The 12,375-nt window shown below is 39.1% G+C and overlaps 1 protein-coding gene across 5 annotated transcripts in view; it reads right to left on the bottom strand.

The window, feature by feature from the left end:
• The window catches only part of LOC139964946 (uncharacterized), a 182,035-nt gene that overhangs the window by 3,733 nt on the left and 165,927 nt on the right, over nucleotides 1–12,375 (bottom strand). For 4 of the 5 annotated variants that reach the window (XM_071967049.1, XM_071967045.1, XM_071967048.1 and 1 more), the window contains 12 exons: nucleotides 11,912–12,124; nucleotides 9,689–9,790; nucleotides 9,128–9,233; nucleotides 7,512–7,550; nucleotides 5,954–6,121; nucleotides 5,188–5,451; nucleotides 4,249–4,471; nucleotides 3,498–3,628; nucleotides 2,774–2,929; nucleotides 1,503–1,664; nucleotides 640–761; nucleotides 39–188 (listed from right to left, as the gene is read on the bottom strand). In XM_071967049.1, coding sequence (XP_071823150.1) covers nucleotides 39–188; nucleotides 640–761; nucleotides 1,503–1,664; nucleotides 2,774–2,929; nucleotides 3,498–3,628; nucleotides 4,249–4,471; nucleotides 5,188–5,451; nucleotides 5,954–6,121; nucleotides 7,512–7,550; nucleotides 9,128–9,233; nucleotides 9,689–9,790; nucleotides 11,912–12,124 — 1,836 coding nt within the window. The remainder of the gene's footprint in view (nucleotides 1–38; nucleotides 189–639; nucleotides 762–1,502; nucleotides 1,665–2,773; nucleotides 2,930–3,497; nucleotides 3,629–4,248; nucleotides 4,472–5,187; nucleotides 5,452–5,953; nucleotides 6,122–7,511; nucleotides 7,551–9,127; nucleotides 9,234–9,688; nucleotides 9,791–11,911; nucleotides 12,125–12,375) is intronic. The other variant, XM_071967047.1, reaches the window with a different exon arrangement.

Raw genomic sequence — 12,375 nt, 5'->3', positions numbered from 1 at the left:
TCAGAGAAGAAATAAAGCAGAAATTAAGGAGTCCGTACCTTAAATTCTTCGTCTGATAAGTATGTTTCCAGTTTCAAGGGGTCGATGCCCTCTGGTTTTTCTTGAAGCTCTGCTAACGTGTAGCGCGTCCTCTTCAGCTGTTGAAGCACATCTCTAACATGGATGGCACGATCACTACGCCTTCCAGCCTGCCGCAAAACCAGGAGATTATGGTCATCAACATTTACAAAAATGAATATTGATGTTAATCAGTTTGCAAACAGAGTACAAAAGAAATGGCATAAATACATAATTATTCTCATTAGTTGCCACTTTGATATGGTAATGTATGTTCAGACTAGTGGATGATCAATTTCAAAATCTCAGTTTGTATTACGCAATCAGTTTAGTTAAATGTCAGGTAGGCCTATTGTTGTGACCAAAGAAGGGAAAATTGAGAACATTTGGACAGGTCAAATAATACTGCAACAGTAAAGCTAGTCTTGGGAGTTACAGGGTCTATTTGCTCTCTTTATCTGAGGATGACAAACACAACAAACAAACAACAACAAAACTGATTAAATTTACAGTTGATTTTCCCAATACTAATTAAACAATCTTTCATATTTGTATTTTATTCATCTAAATATTCCCACCTACCTTTTTATTAATTTGTGCAACATCTTCTCTCATATCCCAGGTAGGGAATAGGTTGATAAACATCTGCAGTTCCAAACCTGCATGGATCAGGTAGGCCTCGGGAGGTTTCTTCGGGTTTTTCTCTGAGAACGATTTCAAAAGACAGAGATATATAGAACCTTGGATATAGTAAGCTCAAAGCAATCAATACTAATTGGCTTTCTACTTCACCAAACCTTTAAAATATTGACCTATTAACATACAGCCTATGCTATGTGCAACAGGAAGGGGAAAGGAGCAATATTTTCAAAATACAAATATTGCAGTAGCTACATTTGCTTCAAATAACTAGATATTTAAACAAAGAAGCCCAAAGAAAGTGACACTTGGTGGAGATTCAGTGGAAGACTGCCTTGGTCCTTGACCTGTGACAACATTTGAAACACAAGGTTCTCACGAGTTTATGATAATCACAGGAGGAATGGTCCAACTTTGCTGTAAGGTTTGATATGATGAAGCATTGTGACTATAGTGGCATATCTAGAAATGTTAAGATTCTTATAAAGACCATTGTTCCCCCTCCCCCCAACCCCCTACAACCCATCTCCATCGAGGGGACGTTTTGCTTAGTTATGGGGGGGGGGGGGGAAACAACAAGAAAGCACTTAATTGTAAGATTTAAAACATTGTGACCACATAGGCATATAACACATTTTCTTTTTGTCTTTCTTTAAACGACTCCATGACGCCCCCCCATCCCCCTCCGTCGAGGGAATCACAAATAGAATGAGAGCTAAGGAATGACCAGTACCACAACACAGAGGTGCAATCACTAATTAAAACACAAAAGATGCAATTAATTTAAATACTATAAAAGATGTTACCTTTGCAGTAAGCTAGAACTGTCTCCATTGCACACTTCCTCTCCAGATTAAACTTGAGTTGAGCCGATCCAGTTGTTTTGGGGGAGTCCTCTGACTGCCTATCTTCTGGCCACCAGCCTTGCCATAAATAAACTTCGTACTGGTTATCGATGACAAACAGAGCTATACAAAAGACAAAAGATGACAATGGGATTAAAAGTGACATAACATAACAAAAGAAAAAAATGGCTCGTACCATTATCAACAATGAATAACATTTGAAGTGATTAGTTTGTGGATCATAAAATCTGAAAGAAAACCTCTTCCATTGTCCTTTGTGAGGTTGTTTACAGAAATAACAAATAATTTCTTTTTATTTCAATGTTCCTTCCAAAGGTTCATTTCCAAATATTACCTATATCCTATTATTATGCATTTTATTTGCATAGTTACTTTCAGTGTTTTATTCTTATTATTGGTGTATATGTGATAGAGATAACTGTCACAAACAACACCCCCACCACCCTCCCCCCGATCCTGCTTCCTTCTCAACCCTTCCCCCACAGCCAGGAGAGACAAACCAGCCCTACCATCATAATTGGTGTAATATGTGATAGAGATAACTGTCATCAACAACTCCCCCACCCCCTCACCACTCCCCCGCTTCCTTCTCAACCCTTCCCCCACAGCCAGGAGAGACAAACCAGCCCTACCATCATAATTGGTGTAATATGTGATAGAGATAACTGTCATCAACACCTCCCACAAACAGAGAAAGAAATATCATATCCCACTTGGGAGATATCAATGATTTAAATGTTTCTTCACACCCACAAGGCACAAGGACTTGATCAAGTCTAAATATGACATCTTCATATTTCATTATTTATGACAATGTTTAATTTCTATAATGGAGATGGGTTTTGCAAATACTAAAATCTAAAATATTGAAGCTCTTAACATGACCTCATGATGACATTGGATTCAGTGTCAACACTGTTAACAATCTACCTTGAAAATATTTAAATACGAAGAGGTGAAAAAGTAGTTGGTTCCAGATCCTATAATGGCACTACGACATCACAGATTTACAGAATGACAGCCCCCACCCCCCCACCCACCCCTCGGACATGGCTGTTAAACTAGGATATCTCCCAAAGGGAGGAAGATTTTTCTTAGCTGTTTGAGAGAGTTATTCTTCACAAAAATCTCAGTCAAATATAAAGCCAAAGGTAACAGGCTGGGATTGTATCCCCTTAAAATTTACATCTTCTGAACCATGCAAGACTCACCTGGCTGTTGTGCGGTGTATAAATCTGACTGCAAGCAGGGGTAAGGGGTGATATGGTCCTCGGTTCTGGAGGTATTCAAAATTTCATTTGCAACAAAGACACCTGAGGAACTTGTTAAGTGAAATACCCTCAATGTATAGTTATACTTGAGGTTATCTGTATGAAACAAACAAACAAAAAATACAAAAAAGTTGTGAGTAGCAAATAAAGATATGAATCATAATGAAAGTAACAAATAAGAATAAAAAGAGAATGTTTAGACATAATAAAAAGTACAAATAGAGAGAAAGGGTTAAGAAATAATACAAGTAGCAAATAAGGAAAAAAGTTTGGAAAAATCAAAAAGAAATGTAAACATGAAAATGAAGATAATATTTATCAATGAAAGAATAGGTCAAACAACAGACCTGCACTGACTGTTTCAATCACTGACAGATTGACTGACAGACAGACAGACAGACAGACAGACAGACAGACAGACAGACTGACTGTTTAGGTTTAACACAGCAAACTAATCCAACACTCCCAGTTTGGCCAGACATGAACACTAATCCATATAAATAATGACACAAGCAAAAACAAACTTTGTTGTTGTTGTTGTTTTTCTTCAAGAGATACAGATCCCTTCCATAAATGCATTCTGGCCATCTCTACTCATTCCAGCCTAAATTTGAGGGTCTCACCCACAGAGAAATGTTTATGCTTGCTTACTACAAACACTCACCATCTATTGCACTATCATACGAGGTACGATCCTTCCCGACGGCTTTAAAGAAGCTATCCGTCTCTTTTCCTTCTTCCATTTCTTCAATCGTTGCTTGACATTCAAGCTTTAAACCGGCTTCCATTGGAACGCTGAAAAAGAGAAAGATCGTTGCTTTCTTAAAAGGTGATTTCCATTGCCCCCAAATATGCTTCTAAGAAATCAATTGGTCAATGATTGACAGGGCTGATTAGATGGAGGAGGGGATAAGGGAGGGGGTGGAGCTTCATCCCCTGGCCTGGGGCAATTAGAGGGCCTCTACAAGGTCATCTTAATTACTCAAAAAGTCACTTAACTGTCTATTTTAAATCTGCTGAGGTTTCAATAACAGATAATACCTTAAAAACCCAAATACGTACACAGTTATGAATGTATTGTTTCATTGCTGATTAGTGTTCCATACATGAGATGACTATTGTAATACTTACTGTAGTGTCTACTAACTAATAAACAAATTATCGTCACTAAGGGTAGGTGTATTATATTGATGCACCCAAGGCCAACCCTGATTTGCATATAAAGATCTAGACTGAGTTGTTATCATTATTGTCATTATTAAGCTCTGACACACTAATACTCAGCTGATTATACAAAACTGGGCAATAATAAATATGCAACAATAGACTGATAACAGGGGAAAGTATCGGCATTATTTCTCTCATTAAAAATATTTAAAAAAACAGAAAAAAATTCCATCTCTTCTAGTACTCACAATTCTTTCAGCTTCTCGGCAGCAAATTTGGTTGTCTTTCTGGTCACCTCCGATGATTTGACGCCGTGCCATATATGGATACTAGCTTTGTCCTTGTCAACGTCCTCCAGGTTGAGAAGGACAAAGGAAGTACGAGACCGCAGCATCTTCATCTTACAGGGGACCTCCACCAGACAGGCCTCCATCTCAATCTCACCCTTAATGTAATATAACCGATAGGAACCTGAAAACCAAAGACCAGGATAAATGAACCTACAAATGATACCATCCATGAATTCATATTGACTGCTGGGATGGATGAAATGTCTCGAAAAGATGCTCCAATACTGCAAGAGGATTCTTTGCAGGTATCTGCTTCTCTCTACCCTCTTATCTATCCTCTTACATACCCTCCTAATCTACCCTACTAATAACCCTTCCATTTATAAATGAATCCACCACTGTGGCTGTTGATTTTATCATCTTCCATCTTCCCTATGAATACCATCCATCCTCTCATTGACCCTCCTCAATTAACCCATTTACCCTCCTACTAACCCTCCCATATACCCTTGCTTAAACTCCCTCACTTTTTCCCCAATATTTAACCTTTTTGTTAACCCTCACTTTTATTTACCAACACATTTACTTGCCTTTTAAAAGTCTTCCATTAACCTTTCCCCACCCCCACTGCTATTCACCCTCCTATAAACCCTTTCCCACTAACACCTCAATGCCCCCTTGCCTCACCGTGGCTATTTATATCTACCTCCTCCCTCGTCCCTGTGTGTACCATCTACCCTCCCATTCCTCCCAATCTAACTACCTGTTAGCTCCCCCACCCCCCTCTACCCTCCTCAATTGTCCCTGTGTGTACCATCTACCCTCCCATTCCTCCCAATCTAACTACCTGTTAGCTCCCCCACCCCCTATACCCCCCTCAATGCCCCCTTGCCTCACCTTGGCTATTGGTTTCCTCCTCCTCCCTCTTGCCTATGTGCACCATCATCCTTCCTTTAAAGAGATGCAAGAACACGGCTGGTTCCTTTCCCTGAATCACCTGCCTCTGAGGACCTCTCTCGCTGTCCAGTTCAACGGTCATCAGAGCCGACGCTCCCTTCTCATTAATAGTACTTTTGCTACCCTGCCAGAAGAAATAAGCACAACGCTCTCTTCCACCACCTTGACCCCACTTGGACGCATGGCCTTTTAATGACCTCGCACCTGTAGATAGATTTTTGCAAAAAATTTGTTTTAACTAACTAACTTAACTTAACTTGTTTTAACTAAGTATCATCAAAACTGGTAATTTCTTGTTTAAGCAATGAATGAATTAACACATTTAATCAACTCAGCCTCACAAGATTGATTATCCTCAAAGCTTGATTCTACAAAGATGCCGTCACAGAAACTTATGACAGAATGCTGACAAATGTTGTTCTCTTTAGTACTCCTACCATTGGCTTGATACAGAGGGGGATGGAGTAGGAGGAGTAGGAGGAGGGGGAGGAGAGGAGGAGGGGATGAAAAGAGGAGGAGGGGATGAAAAGAGGAGGAGAGGTAATGGGAACTGGAAGGGGCAGGGGGGTGGAAGGAGGGGAAAGATGGTGAGAGGCAGTGGAGAAAGGATATGATGGAGGGGGGGAGGAGAAGAGGAGGAAGAATAGGAGGGACAATGTAAACAAAAGCTTTAAAGGAGCATACATCATAATAAAAGATAACTTACCAGCTGCTTCTATCCTGTATTGCCACCTGACCACATACGTGTCTCCTTCGTGAAGCTGCCCTAAGCATTCCTCGGGAACGATGCTGTGTGTGTATTCCAAGACATGCCACACCATCACCGAGAGGGTTGTTATCTTATTACCCCGCCTCTCGACCTTATCAAAGTACTCTGCATGAGTAATAACGATAGATACAATCATGAAGTAAAACTGCAAAAAATACTTCTTCAAAATTGAGAGAAAAACTAAGAAATACTTACTTTTCACTGTCAGACAAGAGGTGGCACTATTTCACAACTATATATAAAACAGCGAAAGTATTTTTTACAGGTATTTTAGTTTTTCCTTTGACACTTTTAGATATTTTTATAAGAAAAACTTTGAAAGATCAAAAAAGTTCCAAACACAACTTGTAAATCAATTCATTTTAGAAGCGAGTGTTTTCATGAGCCACTCATAATGTGAAATAATTCTGCAATTGGAAACACAACAATCTAAAATCTCGCTGAGGCACAACCTCCAATACCTGCATTACATGGCCGATACTATATACAGCTCTGCATAAAGCACAATGATATCAAGTCTACAGTTCTGATTATATCATGCTGAGGCACAGCCTCAACTATCTACAGGTCTGACTATACTATATTGAGGTATAGCCTACACTTTCTATACATTTGCATATTAAACTATAATGCTATACAGCTTATATATGTCTATATTGTTGACTACACAATATGAGGTACAGCCTCACCTATTTACAGTGTTGATTATATGCACTGAGGCACAGCCACAACTATCTATAGGTCTGACTATACCATATTGAGGTATAGCCTGCACTTTTCTATACATTTGCATACTAAAGCATCATGACATACAGCTTATCTACGTCTATATTGTTGACTATGAAATTCTGAGGCACAGCCTCAACTATCTACAGGTCTGACTATACCACAATGAGGCACAGCCTCAACCATCTGCATGTATGAATATACCATATTGAGGTATAGCCTACACTCTCTATACATTTGCATAATTAAAGCATAATGATATACAGCTTATCTACATCTATATTGTTCACTATGCAATACTGAGGCACAGCCTCAACCATCTGCATGTCTGAATATACCACACTGAGGTATAGCCTACACTCTCTATACATTTGCATAATTAAAGCATAATGATATACAGCTTATCTATAGTTGACTATACCACAATGAGGCACAGCCTCAACTATCTACAGGTTTGACTATACCACACTGAGGCACAGCCTCAACTATCTACAGGTCTGGCTATACCACAATGAGGCACAGACTCAACTATCTATAGGTTTGACTATACCACAATGAGGCACAGCCTCAACTATCTACATGTTTGACTATACCACAATGAGGCACAGACTCAACTATCTATAGGTCTGAATATACCACAATGAGGCACAGCCTCACCTATCTACTGGTGGGACACAATGACATCAAGTCTGTAATATGTGCAGGTCTGATAATAACAAAGGCACAGTCTACACCCAGACTTTGAATCACAATCACTAGGAATATTTACCTGTGTTGTAATTGTTATTGCACGGCATGACATCCAGACCTGACAAATATGGCATCAGCAAACGAAGATGAAGATGATGATGATGGTGGTGGTGGGGAGGTGTTTGGGTAGATGGGAGGACAACACACCATGCAAAAGAGACAAAAATTAGAAGAAAAACAAATTAGTTTTGCAACATTAACTCATCATGCAGTTAGTAGAGGTAATTTAAATCATGATTTGCAAATTTCAAATAACGCTTGCTTCCACTTTTATACAAAATATCGTTCATTTAATAATAAAATGACATTTCTGAAACTGTTTGTTGAATAAATATGCGATTATTATTCAGGCCACACGACAATTTCGTTGGTACAATGAGGCGGAGAGCTTGATATTGAAAGCATCTGCTGTAGGAGCTGACTTTTGGGATAAATTCTGGTTATTTACAGCACTGCAAAAAAGGGATTTGGAAACAAACCTGGGGCAAATATTTCAGACATACCATATTGAATATTTGCAAAACACTTCATGCATTCCAATAGGACATGTTTTATCCGTCTTGCCTCAAAAGTTTAGCATGCGAAAGATGTGTTAACATTTTTCATAAATTTCTCTCTTGGATGAGTGGACACTTCAAATTAGTCTCAGACATTACATAATGTTTAATGGGGCTTTGTCCATTCTCAATAATAGAGGGCGCTATCATGTTGGTCCTATCTAGTCCCACAATACCTGCCAACATGCATTCTCTGACTGTAGATAATGGTAAAAGTGAGTTGATCGCTTGTAGGTTATAAAATTTTTGTTGGTAGTTTATTGAAAAAGAGATCTTTTAAAACTTTTTTTTCAAAATTTCAAGTTTAAACTAATTGTTTCAAGCACCTTAACTTCCCTTCTTTAAAAATGTTTTTGTTCAGTCAAACTGCACAAGTGAAACATTGAAACTTGTCAATCAGCCATGCGTGTCAGTATGCAAGTCTTGTGAGCTCTTTCACACAATTGTGTTATTCTTATCTGGAAGCAGCATATATTTACGCACATAAGGACCGATGCACAGCGCCCTCTATGGAAATGCTGGAGAAACCCCATCAGGCGATTAAATGCCTCATTGATGAGAAAACCATTTTCAGAATGGAAGTAAGATACTGGTCAAAGTTTGAACATGAATCACCATTTGTTTTGTTTTACTTTTTAGCATATTTGGGGGCAGTATACAGATGAACACCACAAAATATTCATTGTAGCATTTTCTGCCCATTTTACGAGAAACAGCTGTAATTCTGCTAAGTTAGTGTTGCCATCTAGACGAGACATTACATACAAAACAATTTCGGATTATATGCTCCTTCTTTTTTTTTGGGGGGGGGTCCCACTTCTCTGAAAAATGACCAACACAGACTATCTTCACTCAAACTTTAAAGATGGGATAATCTTTGAGATAACAGTCTGTTTTAGAATATAAATTACATTCACAGCAAATCACACAGTAACTGACAAATTAAAAGTTGCACTTTAGTTTAATAATTAAAACTGCAATAAAATTGATAAAAAGCTATGATTGTTTGGGGTTCCTGTGGGGTTGAGGTGGAATAGAGGGGGGGGGGTGGGTATGAAGCAATCATAAAGTCACTCACCTGTACCCCTTCCTACATTAGTACCTTCCAAAATGACATTTACTCTTTCTTTGGTTGGCTGTATCATCAGTTTAGCATCGAAGGGAACGATCTCTGGCAAGGCCTCCTGTAATGAGAATAAAGACAAGTTACTAATAAAATGGGGAAAAAAACCTACATTGATCATTTAAATAAATAAACAAATAAATAAAAATCAATCAATCAATCATCAATCAATAAATAAATAAATAATTTTTTTTTATTTGCCTTGTATTTTTTTAAATGTTCTTTATATAGTGGATGCAGCATTCATTTGACGGCAACAGCCTTTTTTTCTTTTTCCTTTTTTCTTCCATTTATTGGTAACAATGGTTGCAAATGAACAAACAAACAACGTAATTTAATACAAGTTTTGCTTCAAATTAAGAAAATGATTTGATTTACGTCATAACATTATAACAATTATAAAATAAATAAATGAATAAATGGATGAATGAACAAATACAAAAATAAATAAATAAAAAATCAGTCAATAAAATTCAATCATTAAATCAATCAATCCAAAGGGAGAGTATACTATACCTTCTGTTCTTTATCATTTCGTTTAACTTTGATGATTTGAGATTCATTTGGCCAATCACTGAATTTACTCTGGAATAATATGGTCTCCATATGTTCACTGGTCTGGATGAAGACAAAACCAATACGGAAAAAGGTCCTTGTTTGTTAATGATTGTAAAGTGTTACACACATAACATAAATATTAATATTTTATTAGGAATTGAAGTCACTTTCTCGTTACACTCCGGACACGATGTATAAGGCACTGAATATGTTCTACATACAAGGTGCTTGCTACCTTGTTGCTATGAGGCTACCATATATAACATTCTTGCTTGCTACTTTTTGGCTAATATAAGTAAGATACTTACTTGCTGATGTATTTGATACCAATTATTGATACTATTTATTGATACTATTTATTGATACTATTTATTGATACTATTTAAGGCATACTCAAGGAAACAATTTGGTTGTTCCAAGTTTGTGTAGTAAGTTTGAAGGTTCTGAAGTTTTTCCTGTTACAAAAATACTTTATTTTTCCTGTGTACTTAAACTTCTGCACATCTTAGCACTTGTAGAGCAACTTGACCATTCTGCATAGCATTTTGCAATGCGATACTACATAAATTACTCCTTATACAAGGTACATGTGATCTTACTAAAACTATTTGGCTACTATCTGGCTACCACACAAAGAGGATACTTCTGTTTCACTATCCAGCTATCCTAAGTCACTGTTTGGCTACCACCTGGCTACCACACAATGAGGATACTATCCGGCTATCCCAAGCCACTGTTTGGCTACTATCTGGCTACTACACATGGCTATCCGGCTACCAGCTATCCCAAGTCACTCTTTGGCTACTATCTGGCTACTACACATGGCTATCCGGCTACCAGCTATCCCAAGTCACTCTTTGGCTACTATCTGGCTACTACACATGGCTATCCGGCTACCAGCTATCCCAAGTCACTCTTTGGCTACTATCTGGCTACTACACATGGCTATCCGGCTACCAGCTATCCCAAGTCACTCTTTGGCTACTATCTGGCTACTACACATGGCTATCCGGCTACCAGCTATCCCAAGTCACTCTTTGGCTACTATCTGGCTACTACAAATGGCTACCCAGCTATCTATTCCAAGTCACTCTTTGGCTACTATCTGGCTACTACAAATGGCTACCCAGCTATCTATTCCAAGTCACTCTTTGGCTACTATCTGGCTACTACAAATGGCTACCCAGCTATCTTTCCAAGTCACTGATTGGCTACTATCTGGCTACTACAAATGGCTACCCAGCTATCTTTCCAAGTCACTGATTGGCTACTATCTGGCTACTACAAATGGCTATCCGGCTACCAGCTATCCCAAGTCACTCTTTGGCTACTATCTGGCTACTACAAATGGCTACCCGGCTACCAGCTATCCCAAGTCACTCTTTGGCTACTATCTGGCTACTACAAATGGCTACCCAGCTACCAGCTATCCCAAGTCACTCTTTGGCTACTATCTGGCTACTACACATGGCTACCCAGCTACCAGCTATCCCAAGTCACTCTTTGGCTACTATCTGGCTACTACAAATGGCTACCCAGCTACCAGCTATCCCAAGTCACTCTTTGGCTACTATCTGGCTACTACAAATGGCTATCCGGCTACCAGCTATCCCAAGTCACTCTTTGGCTACTATCTGGCTACTACACATGGCTATCCGGCTACCAGCTATCCCAAGTCACTCTTTGGCTACTATCTGGCTACTACACATGGCTATCCGGCTACCAGCTATCCCAAGTCACTCTTTGGCTACTATCTGGCTACTACAAATGGCTACCCGGCTACCAGCTATCCCAAGTCACTCTTTGGCTACTATCTGGCTACTACAAATGGCTATCCGGCTACCAGCTATCCCAAGTCACTCTTTGGCTACTATCTGGCTACTACACATGGCTATCCGGCTACCAGCTATCCCAAGTCACTCTTTGGCTACTATCTGGCTACTACACATGGCTATCCGGCTACCAGCTATCCCAAGTCACTCTTTGGCTACTATCTGGCTACTACAAATGGCTATCCAGCTATCTATTCCAAGTCACTGATTGGCTACTATCTGGCTACTACACATGGCTATCCGGCTACCAGCTATCCCAAGTCACTCTTTGGCTACTATCTGGCTACTACAAATGGCTATCCAGCTATCTATTCCAAGTCACTGATTGGCTACTATCTGGATTCTATACCTTGGCAAAGAGAACCCAGTCGGGTCTCTGGTCAGCCTTCTTGTCCGGATCATCCTTCTCCTGGGGATTGAGAGGATTAAGGTCATACTTGGAATAATCATAGCCTCTCTGAAAAAGCAGGTGAGCTAGTTGGATGGCCTTCTTCCGCTGCTTTGGATGGGACTTCTTTCCCTGCCAGATGTAGAGTTCACTCCCAAAGTCAAAGACCAGGATCTGGAGAGGCAACAAAAATGAACCGTACACAAAAAAAAAAAAAGAAGACATATGAACAAGAGATATTATCTCTAGCTGATCACTAGTAATGGACAGATCTTATTGCTTGGACTACTATTAAAGAGTAACTGTATTAATTCTCTTTGCAAGGTATGTTAGTATTATATCCTATCCCATCATATCCTATCCTATCCCATCATATCCTCCAAAGTACAATGCTATTACTGCATCATCTTAACAGAGCTAGTCAT

Source organism: Apostichopus japonicus, chromosome 23 (assembly GCF_037975245.1).
Source record: "Apostichopus japonicus isolate 1M-3 chromosome 23, ASM3797524v1, whole genome shotgun sequence".
Classification (NCBI taxonomy): Eukaryota; Metazoa; Echinodermata; class Holothuroidea; order Aspidochirotida; family Stichopodidae; genus Apostichopus; species Apostichopus japonicus.
This window is presented reverse-complemented; position numbering and strand designations above follow the sequence as displayed.